At 39.8% G+C, this 27,202-nt stretch overlaps 2 protein-coding genes across 3 annotated transcripts; one reads left to right on the plus strand and one right to left on the minus strand.

Moving 5' to 3' along the window:
* Positions 1 to 1,140: 1,140 nt before the first annotated feature.
* On the plus strand, positions 1,141 to 1,802 carry LOC122224288 (60S ribosomal protein L29-like). Its single transcript, XM_042945896.1, has one exon. It carries the CDS (start codon positions 1,211 to 1,213, stop codon positions 1,688 to 1,690), a length of 480 nt encoding a protein of 159 aa, XP_042801830.1. The 5' UTR covers positions 1,141 to 1,210; the 3' UTR covers positions 1,691 to 1,802.
* A 100-nt stretch (positions 1,803 to 1,902) lies between these two features.
* On the minus strand, positions 1,903 to 26,367 carry ERP27 (endoplasmic reticulum protein 27). 2 transcript variants are annotated; one of them, XM_042945895.1, is made up of 7 exons: positions 26,002 to 26,367; positions 25,536 to 25,636; positions 23,501 to 23,638; positions 10,720 to 10,836; positions 6,622 to 6,747; positions 4,580 to 4,777; positions 1,903 to 4,174 (listed from the first exon to the last, which is right to left on the minus strand). In XM_042945895.1, exons 1-7 carry the CDS (start codon positions 26,093 to 26,095, stop codon positions 4,127 to 4,129), a joined length of 822 nt encoding a protein of 273 aa, XP_042801829.1. In that variant the 5' UTR covers positions 26,096 to 26,367; the 3' UTR covers positions 1,903 to 4,126. The 2 variants fall into 2 exon arrangements, with proteins under 2 accessions (XP_042801829.1, XP_042801828.1); XM_042945894.1 differs by having other exon boundaries at positions 1,903 to 4,777.
* Positions 26,368 to 27,202: the final 835 nt, after the last annotated feature.

Consider the following 27,202-nt stretch of genomic DNA (forward strand, 5'->3'; position numbering starts at 1 on the left):
AAACTAGGTGAGTTGGGAGAGGAGTCCTATGACAGATGAATGTTAGAGTATTGTGTTAACCATGTGCTTCTGATGTTTTGATGTGACGTCTGGGGCCTTGCTGACCCTGGAGAGACTGCTCCTCATAAGGCTAGCTAATTCGCAGAGATGGTGAACAACTCACCCAGGGCTGTCTTTCATATGCAAACCAACCAAGCCAGAGACCATACCCTCCCAAACCTGCTTTAACTGAGCTCTCACTGGGCTCTCACACTCTGATCCACCATTCACCTGCTCTCATCACCTCAGGACCAGATTCCGGACAGCTAGGGACAGATGACATTATTCAAAGCAGCCAATCTTAAGCCTGCTTACCTGGCCTTGACTGTTCCTTCCCACACAAAGCACAATAAAGGCTATTGCCTATATTTTCCCCTTGGTCCCTCTGCCTCCTGACCAGCCCTGGTCCTTCCCCATGGTATGGCATGTTCCCCCCTCTCGGAAACCATAACAAACTATCTTTTCAATGTCAATTGTCTCCTGGTCTGTTGGCTTCACCATGCCTGAGCAACAATAAAACCTACATTTTATTATTTATTTATTTATTTATTTATTTAATTTTATTTTTTTTTTGAGACAGAGAGGGAGGGAGAAAGAATCCCAAGCAGGCTCCACACTGTCAGTACAGAACCCGATGTGGGGTTTGAACTCAAGGAACCGTGAGATCATGACCTGAGCTGGAACTAAGAGTCCGATGCTTAACTGACTGAGCCACCCAGGTGCTCCCCAAATCTATATTTTAAAATAGTTATTTCAAATACTTCTCTAATCTCACGTGTGAGGCCTCCCATGCTAATTCTTTTAAGACTCCGAAGGAAGTCTCTCCTTTTTTAAAAGTTCAGACGATTGGAGAAATAGCTGTTATCCAGAGACGGCAGCGTAGTATTCTGTTAAAAAACAAAAGCAATGACACACTTTACCTCATACGTATTATCAGCTTGGGGTCTCAAAAAATCCTGTGAATTATTGTATTGCCCTCAATGAACTGAAATTTAAAGATAGGGTTTTCCAAGGTCACAGAGTCCCATACACAGAAGACATGAGACTCACACACCAATTTTCCTGGCATTCCTTCAATCATGCCCTGTTTCTCTACTTCTTCTATCAAAGTCTTCTATCTTCTACTTTTCCGGTCCAAGGCGCTTCGGGAGCCGCGGGCTTTGGTGCAGATATGGCCAAGTCCAAGAACCACACCACGCACAACCAGTCACGGAAATGGCACAAAAATGGCATCAAGAAGCCCCAGTCACAAAGATACGAATCTCTTAAGGGGGTAGACCCCAAGTTCCTGAGGAACATGCGCTTTGCCAAGAAGCACAACAAGAAGGGCCTGAAGAAGATGCAGGCCAACAACGCCAAGGCCATGAGTGCACGTGCCGAGGCTATCAAGGTCCTTGTCAAGCCCAAGGAGGTCAAGCCCAAGATCCCAAAGGGTGGCAGCCGCAAGCTCAATCGACTTGCCTACATCGCTCACCCCAAGCTCGGGAAACGTGCTCGTGCCCGCATTGCCAAGGGTCTCAGGCTCTGCCGGCCAAAGGCCAAGGCCAAGGCTCAAACCAAGGCCCAGGCTGCAGCTGCAACTCCTGAGCCTGCTGCAGCTCAGGCTCAGGCTCCCAAAGGTGCCCAGGCCCCCACAAAGGCACCAGTGTAGAGGTTTCCATCTGCCAGTGTGAGGGTAGAAGGACTGGTGTGACCCCTGGGCTTCTATCTGCATGGGGCTGGTGTCCTCCTGTGCTATTTGTACAAATAAACCTGCGGCAGGATCTGTCAAAAAAAAAAAAAAAAAAAGGCTTCTATCTTCTAGTATCTTTTTACAAAGTTCTATTGTATGGCATCACCACTTCCTTCAAACTTTAAACGAAAGTATGGCAATTTCTTGCCAGCTAGGGCTAAAGAATGAGTCCATCGTGAAAAGTAGCTAACATATATCTAGATGTTTCAACAATAACATGACCTTGGGGAAAGAATGCAGAGTCTTAGGAAGATATTATCCAGAGACAGAGAAGATCTAGAAACTCTATAACTTTATAATACTAAGTCTGATATTTAATGAATGAATGAGAAATTTTAGAAATTTCTTCTTTCTGAAAGAGTTCCCTTCTTTGGTCATGAGTTGCCAGAGCTACAAAAACCAGATTGGCTGTGACACAGACAGGCAAAAATCTCTCACAGTTCTGGAAAACCATAAACTGAAGGAACAATTCAATACAATAAAGATAAAAGATAAGCATTAAAAGACAATCTATAATAAAATTTCTGTCGCATGTCATCAAGCAGCAAAATGCACTATAAAGATGCGGTCAGTGTTGACCAATGTGGAATATTGGGTGAATTCATGGGAATTTATCTTTTGACATTTACCAAATTCTCACAGTGGTTTGGAATCTGCTATTTTTTAAGCAAAAAAAGAAGGAAATTTGAGACAGAGGGAAGAGGGAAAAATAATAAAGCCAATTAAGTGACTTGGAAATAAAGCAAATTAGCTGAAGAGTTGGATTGTAGGTAGGGAGAAAACAAGACTGGATAAGGAGGTTAAGAACACCCAGTAAGAATTGGAGGTGCCACTTGGAGATGGTGATTGGCAGCTGTTAAGAATTTCCATGGATTGCAGGTAAGAAGAAACAGGTTTGTGTGGCCAGAGGATTTCAGCTGAATATCAGGAAGAATTTCCTGACTGTAGACGTCAAGAGCTCTGGTTTACAGGATCAAAGAGAGGCTTCTGGGATGTGCCTACCCTAGGAATATATTTTAGCCTCGAGAGAGAAGACGGGGTGGTTTCCTCCCCATGGGTGAACTGGACGGCCTCCTCACAATCCTTCAGTCTCATGTTGCTGAGGGAGCATGCCATACACTGCTGCTTTCATAGCGTCCTTGCCAGCTGTCCACTCCCAGCTCAGAGGCTGTGGAGTTTTCCCCACAGAAAGAAACAACTAAGTCTTTCACTCCCTGTTCCGCACTTGGACCAATCCTTAAGGTGCACACTGTGGTTTTTCAACTCTTCGGCACTTAGGCCCCTTCCTTCTGAGCCAAGGGCCTCCTGGGAACAATGCAGCATCTGTGTGTTGACAGTAACAGCCTGTAGGCCAGAGACACTCAGCCAAACTCTCCCTCTGTTTCACATGGGCTGGATTGAACACCTTACCTGCAATAATCCACTCTTAGTCAGCCCCCGCCCAGAGCCAAGTACCCCCCTCCTTACCTATTCCCCAACCTTTTACATAATTCAACTCCTAGCTCTTTTGCCACATTTATACCAATCCTCATGGAGGATGGTCTCTACCCACTCTCCATCCCACCCACCAAGTTAACAATAACACATTAGTGGCTCATGGCCGGACGCTAAACAGTGGACACCGAAGGGTGAGGTGCCTACTGCTTAATTGGGCATCTGGGTATTTACAAAAGGTTTGGCCTGCAAAGAGATGCCAGTCTTTTCTTATAACATTATTGCTTTTTATTTATTATGCGGTTGTTGATTTACATGGGGAGTTAGGAATGCTACACAAGCATAGAGTTTTTACATAGTCTGTTTCTGCTGAGTTTAGAGACTTGGAAACACCGGTTGACCCCGGCAAAAACGCAGTTCTGCAAAGGTGTTTAAAACTTCCTTTTGTTCTCGGCTGGGAGTTAGACAGGGACGTGTGCTCATGAGGAAGGTAGAGTTTCAACCCTTAACCACTAAAGAGCAGAAACTATGTTGCATGTACGTCCTGTGCAGTGTAAAGATTCAATATTAAATGACAAATCAGAATATCCTCCCTCCAGGAATGCCTCTCCTTCAAAGAAATATCACAATATTTCTCTTAAAGGCTCCATTCAGTGATGTGTGTTGCTGTGTATGGGACTACACAGTATGAATGCGTAGAAGAAGATCGGATGGGTAGTGAGAGAGTGTAGACAATTTAAAAGAAAGGATAAGGAGAGTAAATGAGATTTTAAGGAACAAAATGGAGGTGTGTGTGTGTGTGTGTGTGTGTGTGTGTGTTTAAGGCCTGTTCATCCTGTTGGTTAGCATCTCTGAAGTTTGAGTTGCCCTTTTGTTATATCGTGTAAATTCTTAGTAGTATTCGGGAGTATCAGGGAAAGCTCAGAGTTCCACCTTTGGAGTCTTTTCTTCTGATTCATGATTTTCTCTCTGAAAAACATCACAACACTATTATTTAGATTTGGGGCTCTTGGTTTTGAGAGATTAGCAAAATGAGTTATGTAATGACTCCTGGAAGACCTAAATCCATCTTTAATTTTTATTTCACGAACTCTTATATATGGGAATCTTATTTATTTCCCATTAATAATGCAAACAGAATGGTAAAACCCCAAATTCAGCTCCTTTGCATGTGCAAGACATCTTCCAAAGATGCATATGTAGTTCTATTCTCACGATTCTATCCTAACAAGCCTCCTGATCCTGTCCACCATATCCTCATGTACTTTTGCTCTTAGTCAAATCCAGTAGAGCTTAAAGAATTTTTATTCAACAGGAAATGAGAAGACACAGAGAGTGACACTCAACTTGCTCTTCCTGAAGTCTCCCACTTACCAGCCGTTTCCCTCCCAAGAATCCATCACAAAAGTTCTGCACATTCTCCACTGAAACTTCCGCTCTGGGTAGTGTATCCCACTCCTCATCTAGAGTCCGGTAAATTGCCAAAGCGGGCAGTTGAGACTCCTTTAGTTTGAAAAATGAGATCACCTTCCCATTGGCCTTCACACCACTGTCCACCAGAACAAAAAGAATCTGCAGTTGGAGAGGTTTGAAAGGGAAACATCTATCTGAGGTCCGGAAGAGAAAGAGACTTTTCACGATTGTTGCAGGTTATACTGATTGAACTTATGGTCTGTGCCATCCAATTGAATGGATTGCTTCTTATTTTTCACTGCTTTGGTATTTTACCCCTTTGATCAAGTTTATTTAATTTTAAGAACAGAGAATTGGAAGCAACTTTAGTGATTAGCTAAATAAGCAAGGATAGCCTAATGGTTAAAAGCAGATGATACATTTTAAGTTTTGTGTCTGGTACTTTCTAGCTGTGTGACTTTGACACATTACTCAGCCTTTCTGAGGCTCAGTGTTCTCATCGGCAAGATAGGCTTTTGTTGGGGGAGATTAAATGAGAGGATCCATCTAGTATTTTCAGTACAGTTTTTAGCATGTGATAAATGCTTGATAAATGTCAACTATTTTATATTATTAAATCAAACCTTCTACCCAAAGTAGAAATATTTAGAATATTCTTGATAGAGGATCGTCTACATTTAGGAACACTGAAAACTGCCAGTGTTAGGGAAACAACCACCAGAAAGTCAACTTATGTTACTACCAGACAGATGTCAGTATTGAAAATGTCTCTAGTTTAATGCAGTAGCCTTGAAGTGGTTGAAGTTTTACTATTTCAGTCATACCAAACAGAACTGTACAAAGTAGAGAGGGGACAGAAATAAACATTTATGGGACATCTAGTAGGCCCCAGGTATGACAGGTGCTTTATATGGGAAATAAGTCCTGAGTTTAAAACTTTAAGAGGCAATGGCAAAGAATAAATAAATTGTGACTAAAAAGTGATTTTTATTTTCACCATCTTTGGGTCTCTATTTTCTTCACTTTTCAATACAGAAAAAAAATAGACTTCCCCCCAAGGGAAGATATGGTTATATAGGTCTTTAATAGTATGAAATACATCTTTAACTTAATTTAATTTATTTTTTTTTGAATTTGCAAGCAAAAAGGTTTATCCTTATTGCTTCATTTTATTCATATTGAAAATATTTGTACCTTTTTTAAGTTTTAATTTTTTTATTTTTAGGAAACCCATTCATCAGCCTTCTTTGTTTGTTTGTTGTTTGTTTGTTCTTGTTTTTCAGGAGTAGAATTCAGTGATTCACCACTTACATACAACACCCAGTGCCCATCACAAGTGCCCTCTTTAGTACTCACCACCCATCTAGCCCACCTCCCACCCACCTCACTCTGGCAACCCATAGTTTGCTCTCTATCATTAAGAGTCTTTTGTGGTTTGTTTCCCTGTCATCTCTTTTATTCCCTCCTTCCCATATACCCATCTGTTTTCTTAAATTCCACATATGAGTGAAATCATATGGTATTTGTCTTTTTCTGACTGACTTATTTCACTTAGCATAATACATTCTAGCTCCATCCGCATCATTGCAAGTGACAAGATTTCATTCTTTTTGATGACTAACATTCCATTATATATATATATATATATATATATATATATATATATATATATAAATTCACATTTCCTTTATCCATTGATCAGTCGATGGACATTTGGGCTCTCTCCATAGGTTGGCTATTGTAGATAATGCTGCTATAAACATTAGGGTGCATGTACCCCTAATTAATCTGTATTTTTGTATCTTTTGGGTAAATACCTAATACAGCAATCGCAACATCTTTAATTTTAAAAAGGAATAATGTGACTTATGTCCCAGTTCTTAATTCATGATCTCTTAATCATACTCACTTTCCTTATTTATCTAACCTCCCTGGACCCATCTGCTTTTTTTAGTGTCCTAGTACTGAGTATTCAAAAGGGTTATCTGCTATTCCAGACTTACCTTCCCCTGGAAGAGCTTGGCAGCATTTAGGTATCTGTGCATGCTTTCCTCATACTCTGGGGAGGCCTTGTTCATCATCAGTAGAAGATGAATCTGAATCATGCTATTAAATAGGCCAATCGCAGTCTGGCAAATTGAAGTGTATTATAGTTAAATGGAATAGACAAGGAACAACAACAACAAACCATTAGTGGCAACCCAGTAAATAGGTAGGCTGAAATATAAATGAGAACTATCCACCCATAACACAAATGATAACTAGCCTCCATCTCGGCCCTCCATAATTCTCCCCTTGGGCAGTCATGCAACTGTGTAGATCCCTATCATCCATGATGAAAAAGGCTGAACTGAGCAACCATTGGGATATTGCAGAAATGACAGAGTGTGACTTCCAAGGTTAAGTCATAAAAAACATAGGGGCATCTGCCTTCTCTCTTCTATCACTCATGCTGGGGAAAGCCAGTCCCAGTGTTGGACACACAAGTAGCCTTATGAAGAGATTCACACAGCACAAAATGAAGGCCTTCTACTAATAGCCAGCACTGACTTGCCAGCTATGTGAAGCAGATCCTATAGCCCTAGTCCAACCCTCAGATGACTGACTACCTCTCTGACCAATGACTACAACCTCACAAGAACCCCCAGATCAAAAGCACCTCGCCTAGCCTCTCCCAAATTAACCCACAGAAACCGTGTGAGATAATCAAACTTTACTGTTTAAAAAAGCTGATAAATTTTGGGGTAATCTGTTATACATCAATAGACAACGAATATATCATGTAACTTATCAGTTACTTCTTCTCAGTCCCTTTCCATGTCGCAAGAGCAGTCAGATACACTTTTGAATGCTTATTATGTGCTGGACACTGTTTCCAGTTCTTTACATATAATAACCAACTTGATCCTCAAAGTTTCAGTTTTATACATGAGGGAATTAAGGCATAAACTCTCCCAAAGTTACATAAATTGTGGACTGGGATTCACACCAGGCAGTCTGGCTCCAGAGTCCATGCTCTTTATTTTTTAATTTTTTAGAGAGATAGAAAGCAAGAGGGGAGGGGGAGTTGGGGAGAGAACTTAAGCAGCTGCATGCTCAGTGTGGAGTCCGAACACAGGGCTTCATCCCATGACTCTGGGATCATAACCTGAGCCAAAATCAAGAGTCAGAAGCTCAACCAACTGAGCCACTCAAGCACCCCAGAGGCCATGCTCTTAACCATCAGGTTGTCCTGCTTTATACATAGTTAATTGCAAAACCCCATCTAAACCAACTCAAATGAAAGCCATTTGCCTGAAACCTCAGCAATAAGATAAGCTCTTCAGGAGGCCAGAAGCATTGGCCCTTTTTTGCTGATTAGAGATAGTGATTTCCCGTGAAGTTATCAGTGACAGAGGGGAGTAGTACAGCCATGAGCCAGAGTGAGGAGAAGAGAGAGCTTGAAACTATGGCACTGGCTCTCTTCACTTTTTTTTTTTTCTTTTCCTGAAACCGTGCTCCAAGAGTCTCTTTTAAATAAATCCTATCCCTTTTCACCTCTCCCGCTTAAATACAGAAAGCATTTCTATAAAACTAGCATGTGTACAGGAAGCGAGAGTATGGTGGATGAATGAACTGTAAGACAGAGTCCCAGGATGCTGAGAAGGGGAGCCAGCTAGGTCGGATTCTTCTGGAAGCTACACACTACTCCGTAGAGATTTTCCAGCAGTATTGGCCAAGTAGGCAAGGAGTGTTCAATGAGCTCTTTTCCAAAACTTTCTTCCTGGAATTAATTAATTTATATTTTAGAGAGAGAGAGAGAGAGAGAGAGAATGAGCAGGGGAAAGGGGCAGAAGGAAAGAGAGAGAATCTTAAGCAGGCTCCACACTTAGGATGGAACCTGACGCAGGGCTTAATCCCATGACCCTGGGATCATGACCTGAAGGTTGCTCGACCAGCTGAGCCACCCAGGCGCCCCTCTACCTGGAGTTTAAAGCCAGTTCTTAGATTTTAAATTTGGGAGATTGGATGTCAAATAAGAGTGTCTTGTTTTACTAGATCCTGCTACCTAAACTTAAAGCATGCATGTATCCTCCTAGAGCTGAGTTGGAGAATAATTTGGGGGAAGTCAAGAAATCAAAGCTAAAGAGTCAAAAAGTACAGCTGTCTTACTTTTTGGGTATACCCAGCTGTCTTGGGTATATCAGAAGTGATTAATTTAATCTTAACAGACAGTCTGATTTTCCACCTTGAAGCTAAGTATCAAGTGTGGGCATTAAACGTATACAGCTGGCTTAATACATGATTGTGAGTTTCGGCCTCCTCATTGATACTGGTGCAAACCTCTGCATCCACAGCAGATGAGAAATAGCTATAGTAGAGGAGGCAGGTCTCCAAATGAGAAAAATATCACCTTTGGTAAATGTAGAAGTGACAACAAAAGGTGAACTTGCTTTTCTAAAGAAATTCTTACCTAATTTCTTCTTGATGTGATTTGCCTTCACTACTAATGTGGAATTTAAAGTAATATGTCATTACTTTGTAAGATAAGAGATGAACTCGGCACAAGAACTCAGGAAGGCCAGTCCTTGTTTAGTTAGCCCGCAGAACTCCAGGACCCTGGGGCCATAGACCTAGGGACTCTAAGATCATCTTTTCTTTTCCCACAAGCACTCCCGACCTCTACAAATATAATCATGAGAATGATGATGGTCTAGGAGAAAACTGCCTTTTTGATTATTGCTGCCAACACCCCTGGGGTGCGTGTGTTTGGAATCTTAACAAAGGTGGAAATGGAGTCACCACTATGAAGACAAACGTGGTGTGAAAGATGGACAGGAATTTAGTCAACAGGAAAAGGGGTGTTTCCTATTGAAGGCTGTGTGGGGCAATGGAAAAACCACAGGATTCTGTCAGACTAGTCATGAAAAAAAAAGCAGGGACAAGTGCAGAGAGCTGTTTCGGAAGCTCAAATTGCTAGTCATATGGCCTTGAGGAACTTCCCTTTTCTGAACTCTCTTTTCTTTCCTGTGAAATGGGAGTAGACAATATGAGCTAATCCATCAGGAGTTAAAATTTCTGCCTTCAGTTCTACCTTTCTGACTTAGTGACCTTGAATAAGTCACTTGGATCTTAAATGTGCTCCTTGATAAAATGGGCATAGTAATTTTCTCTCTTTGGCCTCAAAAAATCAATGTGAACATTAAGTGAGAAAATGGGTGTGAATTGGCTTTGTGAGTTCTAAAAACCATGATGTGCTCTAAAGTACTGTTATTAGAGAATGCACAGCATTTCAGAACTGATGAGATCACTGGAAATTAATACTCTATCACCTTATGTTCTACACCAGGGAAAAGAAAAGACAGGACATAGAAAGTAATTAATTCACTGTGTACGCTGTAGAATGTTAGACGACCAGAAGATGATCAGAATGGGTGGGCTGATGCCTTCACCCAGGTGGCATGCAGTGTGCAACACCATAAGATAAATCTAGAAAGAAAGCTATATCACCATGAGGGTCTAGGCATGTGTAGGGGGTGCCAGACCAAGAATTGTTAGTTACAGGTCCACAAGGAGGTAGGATGAAGTTTTAAAAACTTTTGTAGAAATTTTACATTGCTGTAACATCCAAGTATGTGATCAGTGGGCTTTATTTTTTAATATTTAATTTTTCCATTAAATTTTATTTTGCAAGCGGATTGGTCACTGATGCCTTTGGAAAAGTGGATCTTCAGCATCGATTACAATTTTGTTTGAGAAGTGTGGTCTAGAGTGTTGCTTAGATGAGTTGCTTTTAATGAACACTCTCAGACAGCAAAGCTCAAAAGTGTTTGACTCGGTCACCTTGACTCTACATTTTGGCTCTCTTCCTTACTAGTCGTCTGATGAGTGTTTAAGTTTTCTAACTCTGTTTCTTTCTTTGTTGAGGAGGGACAAGTATATCATACTTAAAGGGTTGGAGTAAAGTTTGCAACATAAACAGCTGAGTGTTCAGTTAATATCAGTTACTGTTATTATTGGTCAAAGGATTAAAACTCCTGGAAGGAGAGATCTCTGTATGGAGACAAGTACCCTCCCTGACATAGGGACTTAAGGTTCTGGAGCCAAGGACTATTGTTTACCGCAGGGTTGTACTCTGTCACCAAGTGGAGGCTGTTGATCTCAATGAAGCGGCTTAATTTGGTGGCATCAATGCTTTCAATGTCTTTGCTCTCTAAATCCAATTGTTCGTTATCCACCTGGGTAACACAAAAAGGATAAAATTGTCACTGTTCTGATTTCTGGACTATCTACCACGTGTCAGGCACTAAAACTCAAAAGACATAAAGGGAAATAAGAAATATTCTCCACCTTCAAAGAACACACTGTCCTGTGGGATACAGAAATGTCATCACAGGGGAATCATGGGCCCATATATCACCTAAAGGAAGAGCAGAGAAGTTTCCAGGAGGAAGTAAGTCTTGAAAAATAGCTAAAATTTGGTTAGATGAATGAGGATGGGGAGAGAGTTTTAATTCGAAAAACAGTATTTACAATGGACAAAAAGATGAGAGATCCTATGTTCTGGAAGCTGCAGTTGGTTTGTCATAACTATAACAGTAATTCTAGTTAAGTATGAGTAGCAGAGGGACAAGGTTAGTGGGGTAGGCTGGGGCAAACTTCTGAAGGGCCTTGAAGTCAAGCTAAATAGATTACGCTCTAAGAACCTGAAGTCAAGGGTTTACATTTACATAATCAGATTTATGTATGTACCCTTTTAATGTGAAATAATATGCACATACAGAGAAAAGCATGAAACATAAAATGTAAAACTCAGTTTTTAAAAAATTATCACAGAGCAAACAACTGTGGAGCCACCACTTGGATAAAGAAGTAGAATATTGCCAGAACTCCTGATGCCTTCTGTCTTCCCTTCTAATCCATAATTTGCCCTTTTCTTTTTTTTGCCAAAGTTGACCATTACCTGACTTTTATGGTGGGCATTTTCATCCTTTTCTTTATAGCTTTAGATGCACCTAAAGATGCACTTTTTAATCCTATGGTTTAGTTTTCTTTTTTAAAACTTCATGAAAATAGAAATTAACAGTATATTTTATGTACACATATCTCATTTCTTTGCTCAACATTCTGTATATAGTCATTCATGTCATCACATTTAGCTGAAATTTGCTCATTTTCCTTGGCATATAATACTCCATTGTATAAATATGCAAAACTTACTCATTTTACACTGATGGATATTTAGGTTATTTCCAGTTTCTGATTATTAAAATAATGCTGCAGTGAACACTCTTGTTCATGGGACATAACCGTTGTCCATATACCTTGGATTGGGATTTTTCATTAGACAGTGTGTGTATTTTCAACTAACAACAACTGCTAAGCTATTGGGGCATCTGGGTGGCTCAGTTGGTTAAGCATCGAACTCTTGATTTTGGCTCAGTCATGATCTCATGGTCATAGATCCAGCCCCATGTTGGGCTCTGTGCTTGGGATACTTTTTCTCCCCCTCTCTCTGCCCTTCCCATACTCACACACACGTGCACTCTCTCTCTCAAAATGGATAAATAAACTTAAAAAAATGCCAAACTATTTTCTAAAGTAGATAATAATTTATGCTTACACCTATATTGTTTGAAAGCCCCCATTGGTCCAACACTTGGTATTACCAGCCTTTATAATTTTATTCATTCTGGTGAATGTGTGGTAATGTCTTATTGTGGCTCTAATTGCATTTCCCTGAGTAACCCCTTGTATGTCCTCTTTTACGAAGTGTCAATTCAAATCATTTGCTTATTGTTCCATTGAGCTGTCTATCTTTCTTTCACTGGTTTGAAGATGCTTTTATACACTTTGTTATGTGAGTCTTTTGTTGCTTCTGTATGGCATATCTTCCTTCACAGGGACCTTCCCTTTTGTTGGCTATTGCTCATGAACGGAAGGTAATTTCAATGTAGTTGACGTTATCAATATTTTCCTTGGTAACTAGTGTGTATTTTTGTTTTGTTTTGTTTAAAAATCTTTGCACCAAAGTCATGAAGAAATTCTCTTATCTCCCATAAACATTATTATTTTATCTTTCACAATAGATCTAAGATCTACCTGGAACTTATTTCTCTCACTTTAAAATGGATGCTTAGATCCTTGATTTTTATCATCATCCTTCTCTAAAATATATATTAAAATCTACACATTTCCTCCTTACCGGGCTATAAATGTATCCATAAATTTTATATGTAGATTTCATTATCATTCAATTCAAATGTTTTCCAATTTCTGTTCTTATTTCTTCTCTAACCTATTGGCTCTTAAGAACTTAATTTAATCTTGTATTGATATGAATCAATATTAATCTTGTAATCAGTATTAACCTTGTAGCTTAATTTCTACATTTTATTTATATCATTTGTCAACTTCTGCATATGTTATATATGTCCTTAAAATTATGTATAATCTGCAGTTTTTAATATAGTATTCTGTATAAACTAATGACTCACTTGGTTAATTTTATAATTCAAATTTTCTATATTCTTATTGAATTTTTTAACCAATTTATTTTATCAAGAGAGTAATATTAAAATCTCTGGGGTGCCTGGGTGGCTCAGTCTGTTAAGCGACTGACTTTTGGTTTTGCCTCAGGTCGTGATCTCACAGTTCCTGAGTTCGAGCCCTGAGTCAGGCTCTGGAAGCCAATTCGCAGGCTGCTTAATATTCTTTCTCTTCCCCTCTCTCTTTGTCCTTCCCCCACTCCCAAATAAATAAATTAACTTTAGGGGAAAAAAGGATTAAAATCTCCCAACATGATTGTGAATTTAACAATTTTTTCTTATAACTCTGTTAGATTTGCTTATATATTCTTAGGCCATGTATTAGACTCTATCCTTTTACTTTCAATCTTTCTATTTTACATCTACATCTTTTGTCCCTATGTTTTAAAATATGTCCTTTGTAAAAAGCTCAGAGTTGTATTTTTTAATCCAGTCTGCCAATCCTTGTCTTTGCATTGCATTATTTTTTATAGAATGTAATTACTAATATATTTATTTCCATATGCATTTCCCATTGTTTCTGCCTGTTCCAAATCCCACTTTCTTCCATTTCTGGACTACTTTGAATTGATTGAGCACTTTATATTATTCCTTCCTTCCCTTGATTGGCTTAGAAGTTACACAAGCTACGATCATTCTTTTGAAGATAACCAGCATGCACTACACAACATGCATTCTTTAGTTGTCAGAGTCTAATTTTAACTGGCAATTTTGTCTCTTCCTGGATAATGTAGAGATTAGAACAATTTAATACAGTTTTCCTCCATCCAACTATATACCCTGACCCCACACTCAAGGCTTACAGATGATTATTATTGTGTATTATAATTTTAAATCTCATATTTTTTGGTGAGATTTCTTCATTTCTTCCTGTACTTTTGAGCTTCTATCTGGGATGTTTTGCCCTCTGTCTAGAAAGCACCTTTTAGTATGAGTCAGATCTTTTGGGCGACATAATCTCTCAGTTTGGTTTCTGAAAATATCTTTATTTCAGCTTTATTTTTCAAGCCTATTTTTGCTGGAGGTAGAAGTCTATGTTCACAATTATTTTCTTTCTGTTTTTGCAAGATATAATTCTTTACATGTAACATTCCACTCTTTCCACTGAGAAGTCATCAGTGAAATTTAGTATTGCCTTTTTGATGTTGCTTTGAGGGTAATCTCTTCTCTGATTTAAAATTATTCTCTTTTTTGGGGTGCCTGGGTGGCTCAGTTGGTTGAGCGTCCGACTTCGGCTCAGGTCATGATCTCACAGTCCATGGGTTCGAGCCCCGCGTCGGGCTCTGTGCTGACAGCTCAGAGCCTGGAGCCTGCTTCAGATTCTGTGTCTCCCTCTCTCTCTCTCTGACCCTCCCGCATTCATGCTCTGTCTCTCTCTGTCTCAAAAATAAATAAACTTCAAAAAAAATAAATAAATAAAATTATTCTCTTTTTCTTTGAGTCAGCTATTATACTATGGCATGGCTTAGGGTAGATTATATATATGATACATAAGTATAATTATATATGTGTAGAGGTATATGTGTGTATATCTATGTTCATGGGTATGTGTGTGTATATATATATATATATATATATATATATATATATACGATCATCCTAATCCAATTTCAGGGATTGAGATGATTTGTTGTAGTCCTTGGGAAGGATGATTTACTTATGGTAAATCCTTGTTCTTAGGGTACTGTTCTTTAGGGTTCAAAGTGGGGCAAAGGCTGTTTTACTAAATCTACCTCCTACTTCCTCATCTGGGCCCTGGATTTCAACATTTACTTTTCAGGTTCCTTGAGTGTCACAAAAAAGCTATTACACTTCTCAGACTCTTGACTGCTTCTTCAAAAACTAGTAAGAAGAGCCCCTAGACAAAAAGCAGTCCCAATACAGGGTTTTCCTTTTGGGGTTTTATCTTCTAGATCTTAGTCTAGTTATTTCTCTCTCTCTCTCTCTCTCACTCTCTCTCTCTCTTGCTAGTTCTCCAAAGACTCTTGCCCCCTTTACTATTTGCCTGGATTTTAAAATAAATTGTTATTGGTGAAAGGGATTATTTGGTTACCTAGTCTGTAATCCCAGATTAGCATTTTAGAGTTACCTTTCCACCATACTCAAATACATTAAAAGATAGGACTTCATACTGTCAATTCTTATCCCCAGAGTTTTCCATTCCCATCCCCGAATCTACTCCTGTCCATAAAGCACAAGATAATACTTCCATCACCCAGAGCAACTATGCCTACAGACAAATGCTAGCTTCTGAACAGTTCTGTTTCTTAAAATAGTTTGAATCACTTTTGAGATCCTTGAGCTACCAACCCTTGGACATCTCAACCCCTTTCCCTTATGTCTGCTTTCTCATATAGGTCCTACCCAATCTGCTCTTGGTCTGGATCAGAACTATCCTTTTACCCCCCAAGCTCCTTTCTCTGAGTCAACCCAGCAAAGTCAGAGATAAGTGTCGTTTTAGTTTATGCAGGAAGGAATTCATTTAAAGGTAAATTAAAGGTAAATTAAACACTAGGAATCCAAGATTGCTCATTATGCCCTTTGCATGATGACTCCCAGTTGCATATTTTTCTCTTCTTTTGTTCAAGGCAGTCTCCCATTGGTTAGTTAAAGGTAATATGCACCTTTAAGAAGTCCAAGGCATGCTATGGTTAATATTATTAATTCTGGATATATCTCCTGTAATACATTTGCAAATGAATGATTTGTTGAGTGCCTGTTGTATATTAGGCACTGAGGCACAAGAGTGCTGACATTCCCTCAGATAGCGATTTAATTATTTTATGACTGTTTTGCACAACTCAAATTTAAGAAATAAATAAATGCTGAGGTACAAAAATATGTATTTCAAAATAAGAATTTTGAAAAAAATTCATCAAAACCATAGGATATTTTAATTTTTTTTTTTTTTTTTTTTTTTTTTTTTTTTTTTTTTTGACAGAGAGAGACAGAGCATGAGCAGGGGAGGGGCAGAGAGAGAGGGAGACACAGAATCAGAATCCAAAGCAGGCTCCAGGCTCTGAGCTGTCGGCACAGAGTCCGACCTGGGGCTTGAACTCATGGACCGTGAGATCATAACCCGAGCTGAGGTCAACCGCTTAACCGACTGAGCCACCCAGGCGCCCCCAAACCATAGGATATTTTAAAATGTGAAGTCGCGGGGCACCTGGGTGGCTCAGTCGGTTAAGCATCTGCCTCTTGGTTTTGGCTCAGGTCACGATGTCATGGTTTGTGAGTTTGAGCCTCGAGTTGGGCTCTGTGCTGCTGCTGGTGCACAGCCTGCTGGGATTCTCTCTTCTTCTCTCTCTCTGCCCCTCCCCCCTGCACATGCTCTATCTCTCTCAAAATAAATAAAAATAAAATGTGAACTCTCTCTTTGTATATTTAATTGTTTTAATATTCACGAAGTGGAACCGAGTGGAAGGTTTGGGGCAGAAATCTAAAAGCAAAAGGAAAAGTCTTCCTAGGGGGAGTCCTGGCCCAGCCTCTCTTATCCTCCTTCCCAGGGCACTAAGAGTGAAGAAAGAAAGAAAATGAGCCCACAGGATCTTTGAGGCTGCTTAAGGCCTGCTTTGCCAGCTGGCATGTGTCCTTCTAACTTAAGGCTTTGCTAATTGCAAACATCAAACTCATTATTATTATAATCACAATCAGGGTCCTTTTACTATTTCATATGTCTGACTACTTCCTGATTATTTGTCTAGGAACTCTAGGGCTGTGCCTCACCTAACAGAGCTGTGCTGCGGTCAGGAAGCCCCTCCCTCTCTGCCCTTTTCCAGGCAGTCCTTCCCATTTCCCAGAACAGGGAGAGCAGGAAGCCCAGTTATTCCAGGTGTTTCTGGGCTTAAGGAATGCGGCATACTGGAGGCGAAGGATGTTAAGTGGTGATAACATTCTCGAAGTAGCAGAGTTTTAATAAAAACCACTCTCCTGAAGTCTCTCCAGTTTGTAGTACTTCTTTTAATAAAACATGGCCGACTGGGTCACTCTTTCTTAGGCTAATAAACTCTGGAACGTCATGTGTAGGGCTCCTGGAAACAATATTCGAACAGGAAATCTCCCTCTGTAAAGGGAAGTATTTGCATAATGCCCTGGACAGAAAATCTGATCCTGAAACCAAGAGCTGGGGAAAGATTTTTTAATATATTTTTTTTCCCCAGTGTTTGGAAAGAATTTTACTTGAGATATCATGTTATTTTTCTTCCCCAAGAAAGAAGCACCAGAAGAAAAACAGAAACTGTAAACCAGAAGAGTTTCCACCTTAAAATACAATTTTGAGACTCCCCAAAGAATATTTGAAGTGGATTATTTTGTTTTAGACACTACTATCATACCAAAAGATTAATCAGGGTTTTTTTTTTTTTCTGTTCATTAGTACTTCAGCAATATTCTTTTGAATTTCTATGTATTTCTTTAATTAACAACCCAGCACTTCATAAAGTATATTAAAGTTGTCTTAGTTTACACCACAGTTACAGTATTAAATATCTTGAATAACACTGAGAAATCATTTGTTAAACAAAATCCCTCATGTCCCTGGGTTTGTTTTTATAAACCATTTAGCTTGCCATATAGTTCATAAAACTATACTTTAGAAAAAAAACTTAATAATTTGACATACCTTACTTCCTGCATTTATTAGTTTATTTTTATGCACTCATTCCTTTTGATTCTCTTTGTTGGGAAAGGTGCATTCCTTTTTTTTTTTCCTTCATTTCCTTCTTTCTTTCTTTCCTTCCTCCTTTTTCTTTTCTTTTCTTTCTTTCTTTCTTTCTTTCTTTCTTTCTTTCTTTCTTTCCTTCTTTCTTTTTCTCTGAGAGAGAAGAGGAGGGGGAGAGAGAGAATCCCCAGTAGGCTCTGCACCGTCAGCATGGAACCCAACGTGGAACTCAATCCCATGAACTGTGAGATCATGACCTGATCCAAATTCAAGTCAGAAGCTTAACTGACATAAACCACCCAGTGCCCCAAGGTGCTTTTAGTATAATAAGTAGCCAGCACATTACCATGTAGGGAATGGAAGAATGCTTTTACTGTGTTTCCATTACTATCCTATTGGGTCAAAGTTAGGCTAATTATATTTCTTAAAATAGAGGTGATTGAAGAAACCCAAAGCGGGATAAACATTCAAATAATATCTGAAATTCCATTTTAGAACAGGCTCATGGTTTATTCAACCCAGGATTATACCTCCATTAGGGCAACAATGAGAGCACTTGAGAGAGTGTGGAGGGTCTCCCTACAGTCACACTCACAAAAGACAAGCTGTCGTACACACTAAACAAGTTGTCATACACAACTTATTTTTGTTTCACTTAGTTCAATTCTTCCTGATCACATTTATATAGTTGTCCTGCCTGTTTTTGGAGAGTGGTGTATTCCATGAATATAACAGTTGCTGGCTTCTTATTGCTCAAACATTTCAAAGCACCCAGTCCTGTCAACTCATTGCAGTCTTACTGTGTTTTCACCCATCATTATTCCAGTTTATCTCCAAATATGTTCTTACCATTGAAAACTCTCTATGTCTAAATCCTGAGATTTCTTTGCCAAAATGTGTAGTGCCTAGAGTAAATCTGGAGAAATGATTCTAGGGTTTAAGTAGTGCAAAGGCAGGGGTGGAGGTGGGGTTGAGGAATCGTTTAGGAGCAAGTGCTCTAAATAAGTAGGCTTTAGCATGAGAGGCATTAGAATAGATAGAATCTAGGAGTAAAAACAAAGGTTTTTGTCAGGGTTAAGTACTTTGGAAAGTCACTATAGTATCACAGAAATGGCATGATTTGGAGACAGCTATGCTGGGTATGAATCAGATGTCTGTTTACTCTATAGACTTTTTCTTAATTATTTAAAAAAAATTTAACGTTTATTTATTTTTGAGAGACAGAGAGAGAGGGAGCATGAGCAGGGGAGGAGCAGAGAGAGAGGGAGACACAGAATCCGAAGCAGGATCCTGGCTCTGAGCAGTCAGCACAGAGCCTGACGTGGGGCTCAAACTCAGGAACTGTGGGATCATGATCTGAGCCGAAGTGGACGCTTAACCAACTGAGCCACCCAGGCGCCCCTACTCTATACACTTTTGACAACTGAATTGATCTCATGGAACTTTAGCTTCCTTCTTGATAATGCACAGACCATAATAATGATTGCGTCAGATTTGTGCGAGAATTAAATGGTAGAACACTGAAAAACACCTAGCATAGTGTCTATGATAAATTAGGTACTAAAAACAAACATAAAAACAAACAGAATGAACTATACATTTAAGATGAAGGTAGGTACCAAGAAATTTGCAACAGGTCCCCATTTCCTAATTGAAAAATGCATAGTCTTGATGTTCTTTAAAAAAAAAAAAAAGTCATCCCAAACTCCTGAATAATAATCCTGTTAAAATATGGACCAAATTTTTGAAAGTATAAACTGAGAAAAATATGTTTATCTAAAAGTTGGCGCAGCACAAGCTGAACCTCTCCCAGACCTGCCAGTGGAGTAGGGCGGAACCGGTGTGTTTGTTTTTGGTATGGTACAGCAATAATCTCATCCACAGGGTTCCCAGGAGTTCATTCAGAGTGGGGCTGCCCTTCGCGGTAAACAACAAGCAGATGCTAAGGGAGCATGAACAGCTCTGGGAAGTCATCTACAGGGCTTCACAAAGGATAGATTGTAAGCAAAGCTAATGTGCCTATTAGGGGTTATAAAATCTGTAGAGACATTGGAAGCAACAGCACTTGTTTTTCTTTCCCACATGTGTATCTTGGTAGTACTAAGACATTTACTTATTTATTTATTTATGTATTTATTTTAGTACCAAGACTTTTAAAATCAGTTCTTTATGAGGGGCACCTGGGTGGCTCAGTCGGTTAAGTGTCCAGCTTCGGCTCAGGTCATGATCTCACAGTTGGTGGGTTCGAGCCTGGAGTCAGGCTCTGTGCTGACAGCTCAGAGCCTGGAGCCTGCTTCGGATTCTGTGTCTCCCTCTCTCTCTGCCCCTCCCCCCACTCCCTCTCTCTCTCAAATGAATAAACATTAAAAACAAATAAAAAAAAATCGGTTCTTTATGAGACTTAAAATAACAAACTGGGAAAGAAGTACTTGTGGAGATGTAGCTGATTAGAATTTTTTTATTGAAGGGTTACTACCAGTGGTCCAACAGTCACGCAAAAAGCATTAGCCTAACTTTCCGTCTTTCCTACCAAAGCTTTTCATTGGAAGAGCTTCATTTAATCCAATTTCACAATGGTGAAATGCACACCTGCAACTACTGTCCAGGTGGGAAAGAACTGGTGAAGGGACTCCGATGTGCTTTTGGAGGTGAGTCAGTTTCTCAAGTACTTCTGAGGGTCTTTGTGACCAGAGGCATATTGTGGGCTTTGGAAAACAAATGTGAACAATTCGTGGTTCCTACCCTTGAGCTGCTCATGGTCTAATGGAGTAGTAGGTGAGACAGACACAAAGATACATGACACGCACTATAAAGTGATAAATATAAATAGAGATATCAAAGTATAGAGGAATAGGCGGGCCAATTTGAAGATTCCTTGGAGGCTTTGTGTGGGATACAATGTCTGAACTCATTCACTGGAATCTGAGGAGTTAGCTGGGTGAGGCTAGGTGAAAGGGGGCATTGAGGGTGGTGGCATTTTAGGCAGAGGAACAGCCTGTGTGAGTGAAATCATGGAGTTGTATCATCAAACTGTGTATACTTGGGAAGTGAGAGGATAAAGCCTATGGTAGAAGCATGTTGGAAAAGGGACTAGAGAAGCAGATAGTGGCCGGGTCATAAAAGACTATATGTAACATTAAATATGTCAGTTTTTCATCTTGTAAGAAATGGGGAATGTTGAAGAGGTTTTAAGAAGGCAGTACCATGGCCCAATTTCCATTTGAAATACAGCACTGTGATACCAATCTAGAAACTGGATATGAAGTAACAAAGGGAGAGTAAGAAGCTATCGAAATTGTTTATGTCAAAGATGCTAAGAGACTAAATAGGAAATAAGGTAGGAAAAGTAAAGGGGAATATAGATTCAATAAGATTGGAGGTGCAATGGGCAAAAATTAGACCAAATGAACATAACCATTCAATACAGTTGTTTTAGAGGAACAAATATAATTTAGCAGGTGCAGATGATAAATTCAGTTTTGGACATGTTGGGATGGTAGTGCTTATGAGTGTATCCAAATAGTTATATACAACAAGCATTCGAATCATGAGAGAGGTCCAGGCTAGAGATAAAGCACTTCAAATCCTCAGCAGACCCATGATAGTCAACAATAAGAATTGTATTACCTAAGGAAAACTCATTCATTCATTCATTCATTCATTCATTCATTCAACAAACACTTAATGAGCACCTGCTATATGACAGACACTTTTTTTGGGCTCTGTGGTTGAAGTAATGGACAAAATAGTCTCTGCTTCTACAGGACGTGAATTCTATAAACCAGATTAGAAAGAGCACTGGGTCAGAAAGCAGTGTAGATGGAGGCAGAGAAGGTCTCAAGGAAACTAAGAAAAGCAGAAGAGGACCAGAAGTAGGCTCCTAGAAGTAATGGAAAGAAAGAATGTTGAAGAGACAGTCAACAATGTCAAACATGGCAGAGATGTTTACTTAAGTAAGACCTAAAGAATGTTCATTGGGTTTGGAAATATGGAAGCAATGCTGACCTCAGTAAAAGCAGTTTTGAGGGGGTGTGGGCATAGATAAGATAGCAGTGTATTTAAGAGCTTAAAGAAAATTGGAGACACTGAATATAAAACACATTTAAAAGAGATGTGGATGAGAAGTGAAATATATAGGATGGAGGCTGAAGGGAGAAGGCCATTTGTGCAGAAATCTTGAAAACTTTATCTTTTGTCCCAATTTTGCATTTCCAGTGGATTCTGGACATCTTTATCTTGATATGCCACCAACAATACAACCTCAACAACTAACTAAAGCATCAGAAAACCCTATTTTTTGTGTATGCCCTCACTATTTCTACATACCCTGCCTTTAAACTTTGCCTCCTTTCCACAATTTTTATATTTAATCAGCAGCAGGACCTGCCTTTTCTTCACTTTCTGTTGCTACCTCTGTACTGCAGACCCTCAGTACATGATTGATTTTGTCAGCCTAACCAAAGTCCTCTCTAACTCTTGTGTTCTTGCTTAACAATCCATCCCAGCCATCACTGCCAAAATCATCTTGCTAAAAACACATTCCTGTTCATGTTACTCTCCTGATCTCAAGGCTTTAAGGGTTTTCTAGTGCCAACCCAGTTAAATGCAAACCCACTAAATTGGTATTCAAGTTTCTCCATAATATGGTTTCAATCAAACTCCTCTGTCTTATATTTTTTTTCTCCAAACTTGTACCCTGAGATCCAGTCAAAGTGGCTTGATCATTGTTTTTTGAGTTTAATTTTTTCCCCCCCTTGGACATGAATGCTCCTCTACTTTGTCCAAATTTTATCTACCCTTTAAATTCTAGTTCAGTCCGGTTCCTCATTAAAAAGTTTTTTTTAATGTTTATTTATTACTTTTGAGAGAGAGAGAGCGAGAGACAGAGACAGAGAGAGAGACAGAGATAGAGCAAGTGGAGAAGGGGCAGAGAGAAAAGGAGACACAGAATCTGAAGTAGGCTCCAAGATCTAAGCTGTCAGCACAGAGCTTAATGTGGGGTTTGAATTTGTGAATGCGAGATCATGACCTCAGCTGAAATCGGACACTTGACTGAGCCACCCAGGTGCCCCTCCTTCCTCATTTTTTTTTTTTGTCAGAATTCCTGCATTGCATTTATCCTTTTAACCATTATAATACTTTATCCACAGTGATGTTTTTTGCATTGTAGATACTTATAAATTATGATTACATTCTCTACTATGTCTTAAGATCTATTGAAAGCAGGGGACATATTTAACATGTTTTTATTATCCGTATCTTGCAGATGACACAGATATTGTTTAACGCATGTTTGGTAAATGTAAGTGAACTCCCAGTGATATAAAAATATAAAATTTTAGAGCTCAAAATGACCTTAGAGATGATATGGTCAAACTCTTTTATTTTATAGATGAAGGAATTGAAACTAAAAATTGTTAAGTGACTTGCCCATGTCGCATGGCTGGCCAGTGACAAAGCAGTGCTATAATCCTACCTCTTGACTCTCAGTCCAGTCTTCTTTCCAAGTCATGACAGCACCTGTTCGGGAAGCTTGAGTTGATCCACCATCTTTGTCATTATCGTCCCTGACTTAATGGTCCCTGGCACCATCATTAGTGTTAAAGTCATAGAGCCCTTCCTAGTTGCACAAATTTGTGAATCCACAACCAAAGGAAAAACTGGAAGAAGGCTCGAGCAGCCCACCCAACTTACCAGGCGGAAGAGGGAAATGGTGTTCCCAGTGATGTTGTAGTGGGCCAGAACCTCAGAATCAGTGCTGATTCCAAATGACACGGCTTGGAATTTTTGCACCATACTATGGAATAGGGACACTGCTGGGATTTCTAAATCCTGAAAACAAGAGGGGGAAAAAACCCACAGGGATTATTTTGGAGAGGAGACACATAGAAATAGAATAGGGAGTAGAAACGTGCTCACTCATATAAAAAAATAATAGACTTGATTTAATGTCAAGTGAAACAACATTTACCTCTAAATTTGCCGTGGTGTTGTTGAATTTTCCAGGCTTGGTGGGCTAATAGGTAACTACAAAATTGTAGCTAAGCCTGAAACTCCTGTCTGGCCTTACCATAAAATTTGCAGTTTATTAGCAGAGAAGGGCCTCAAAATCATAGATGCCTGTGGAGTTTGGCTGCACTGTCATTGATATACCCGAGGAGGCAAATGTCTTGGGAACAATTTGTGGAGGAAAGAAGGAATGCAGAAATAAATAGGTACTGTCAAAGGTCCTGAAAGGAAAAAAATAATAATAATAAAGGAAATTAAAATGGAACTTAGAGGTTTTATTAACAAAAGTTTGTGCCGGATGTGGAAGAACAATCCTCTTCCCCTGCATTGAGCCTGAGGTATTGCCCATGAAGATACTGTTTCTGTGTTGTTCCAACTCTAGAACTCAGGCCTGCAGCAGACAGAAGGGAAACCACATCTAAGTAATAATCCAGTCCTTCTACAGAAAGCTGGCATCATTTTCCCTGCTGTCACAGGACCTTTGCCCATAGCAGCTCCAGGCAATAAACAGGAGGGAGCATATTCTTTTCTGACATCTTTCTGGGCTGGAGGAAGAGATGTGCAAAAAGAAAGAAGCTGACTAACCTTGCATCTGGGGTGATTGGAAAGGGTGTGTGGAGTTCATCTGAGGCTATGAACACTTGCTAATCTAGGCTTGCCCTTTTTTAATTCCCCTTAGAGTGGAATTACTCATGGATCAAATGACGGACGGCATCTGGTGGCTGTTTAAGTTATTGCAAATTCCTCTATTCCCACTTTCTTTGCTTCTCCCTGCCTTTCTGAAGGTGGCCGTTTCTGTCTACTGCTCAGATCTCTCATCACTGAGAAGCATGCTCCCCTGTCTTCCTTCCCCACATGCATCTCACTGAAGCTATTTCCAGCTGTGTACACAGAATTGACAGGGTGATGGTGACTAATTAGTGGAAATAGATAAGAAGGTCTGCAATAAGAGTAGGGGCTTGATCTGTGAGAATAACCAGATGTTACCTTCAAAGAAAGATAAAAATGCTGGAATGGTGCCCTTTCATTTATGGCTGCTTTCATTAGTCAGGCAGCCAATCTGGAAGATGGAGGCTAATACTTCAAATATTCAAAATGTCATCCTTTTTCAACATTTCAGAACAAACAAAGAGAAGGACAAGTGAGGGACTACCTACTTGGTAAGACTTTAGAAAGAGATTAACTATTGACTAATGTGTTCCCTGAATGATAGAGGTTGGGTTTACTCTGGTCTCTGCCTCAGCAATCCAGATACTGACTTAACATTGAAAGCATTTATAGATGAGAAGATCCAGAACTCTTTTTTGGGGGGATAGGGGGAAGAGAGGGACAGAGGGAAAGAGAGAGAGAGAGAGAGAGAGAGAGAGAGAGAGAGAGAGAGAGAATCCCAAGAAGACTCCACACTCAGTGATGAAGCCCAATGAGGGGCTTGATCCCATGACCCTGGGATCATGACTTGAGCCAAAACTAAAAGTTGGATGCTCAACTGACTGAGCCACGCAGGCACCCCAAGACTCAGAAGTCTTGAATCAAGTGTGAGAAAGACATAATTCAGAGACTGGGAATGTCTTGAAATTGAGAGGTCTAGATTGATAAGCTGAAAGTGAAGTCTGTGTCCCTTGACTTCTAGTGCAGTGGCCAGCAGGTGACTCTCATGTCTGCTCTGAGGTAGAATGTTTCCGGTTCTTTGGGGGAACAGAAATGGGGTCACTGGACAAACCTGGAAGAAACCTATGACAGCCACCTCAGCAGCAGCAATGAATTCCATGGCAGCTGGGACATCTGTGAGCTGCACAGTTTCCCGGGAAGCACCAGAATCATCTAGAGAGAGAGAGAGAGAGAGAGAGAAGCAGAAGGTTTTGGGGTATCATGTGCAGAAGAAGCAGTTCTAAATGCTGAGGGTATCCATACTTTTTCTCTCCAAGGCCAAGGAGATCACAGTCTCTAAGGGCACTGTCATCATTCTAAGGCTCTATTGTTTTATAAGGAAGGTGACTTCACCTCATGGTCTCTCTCTGAAGAATAATGCTAGGCTTCTCTTGCCTCTACTATGGAACACAAATCTTTATCCAGCATTTCCTAGAAGATGTTCTACATCGGGAGGAACAACACCCAGATCACTACCATATTCCCTTTCCTTCACAATACTTTTGCCCTATGGTCACCCAAGTGCTTTTTTCTTTTACCTGAGGATTCCTGAACTTCTGCAGCAACTTCTGGAGATAGTTGGCACATGAAAAGAAATAATAGAAACAGGAATCTGCATTGGTCAGCTTCCATCCTTCTTTTTCTGCTCCTGCTCCAAGCCCTGGACCTGTTATGGGAGGCCAATTCACAGCAACCTACTCCAGTTAACTGGCCATAGTGTTGTTAGTGTTCTGGGAACTCTGCAGCTGGTTCTATGGGAACCTTCAACTTCTGAGATTAAAAACCAGGTTCAGTGACAAGATCTCAGAACATAACCGGCCAGAAGAAAGTCAAGTCTGTTCATTTATAAATTTTTTTTTAAATTTTTAATTTATTTTTGAGAAACAGAGTGAGACAAAGCGTGAGTGGGGGAGGGGCAGAGAGAGAAGGAGACACAGAATCTGAAGTAGACTCCAGGCTCTGAGCAAGCAGTCAGCACCGAGACCGACGCAGGGCTTGAACCCACAAACTGTGAGATCATGACCTGAGTCGAAGTCGGACGCTCAACCGATTGAGCCACCCAGGCGCCCCAAGTCTGTTCATTTAGATTAAATAAAAAGGAAATATTCTCTGCAAGTATTGATCTAAGTACTAGGGATACGAAGATAAGTATGATCTGATCCAGCCTTTCCCAGATTGTTAGTGTGAAAGATGAACAAATAAACAGATCATTTAAATATAAAATGGGAGGTGATTAAAAATTGAGAAACTCATAGGATACTATGAAAATACAGACTTAAGGACACTTAGCACAATCGTGGGGTTCAGTGAAGGTTTTCTTCCTACAAGGGATGCCTAAGCAGAGTTCTCTGTAAATAGGATTTTTCCAGGCAACAGAGGTGGAAAGAGAGTTTCATGTAAAAAGCTCATTCATGTAAAGAGCCCAAACACGGAGATGCAAATGTAATGTGTGAGAGAATTATTAGTAATTGAATTTAGGCCAGATTGTAGGGGGCATTATACAAGAAGTGTAGGATCTTATTCTCAAAGCAACTGGGATTATATTGGAAGGTCGTAAGCAGGAGAAAAGCAGTGACTGATTTGGCCCACACGTGCCCTCTGAAATCCAAGATAGGATTCCCATAGGTAGTAAGATATATGGGTCTCAAGCTCAGGAGAAAGTTCCATATGGTACTACTATAAAATAAAATATCTCAGGACTTCTACTATTCACATTCTGAATATTCATTGCTCATTGCA

The sequence above is a fragment of the Panthera leo genome, chromosome B4 (assembly GCF_018350215.1).
Source record: "Panthera leo isolate Ple1 chromosome B4, P.leo_Ple1_pat1.1, whole genome shotgun sequence".
NCBI classification, from domain to species: domain Eukaryota; kingdom Metazoa; phylum Chordata; class Mammalia; order Carnivora; family Felidae; genus Panthera; species Panthera leo.

Excerpts from the sequence above, each read along its gene's own strand:
- ERP27 (XM_042945894.1), bottom strand. The coding sequence starts at position 26,095 with ATGGAAGCTGACCAATGCAGATTCCTGTTTCTATTATTTCTTTTCATG. Across the intron at positions 23,639-25,535 it reads CTGTCATAGGTTTCTTCCAG|GATTTAGAAATCCCAGCAGT; the intron begins GTTTGTCCAGTG and ends TCTTGTTTTCAG. Across the intron at positions 6,748-10,719 it reads TGACAGAGTACAACCCTGCG|ACTGCGATTGGCCTATTTAA; the intron begins GTAAACAATAGT and ends TCAATTTGCCAG.
- LOC122224288 (XM_042945896.1), top strand. The coding sequence starts at position 1,211 with ATGGCCAAGTCCAAGAACCACACCACGCACAACCAGTCACGGAAATGG.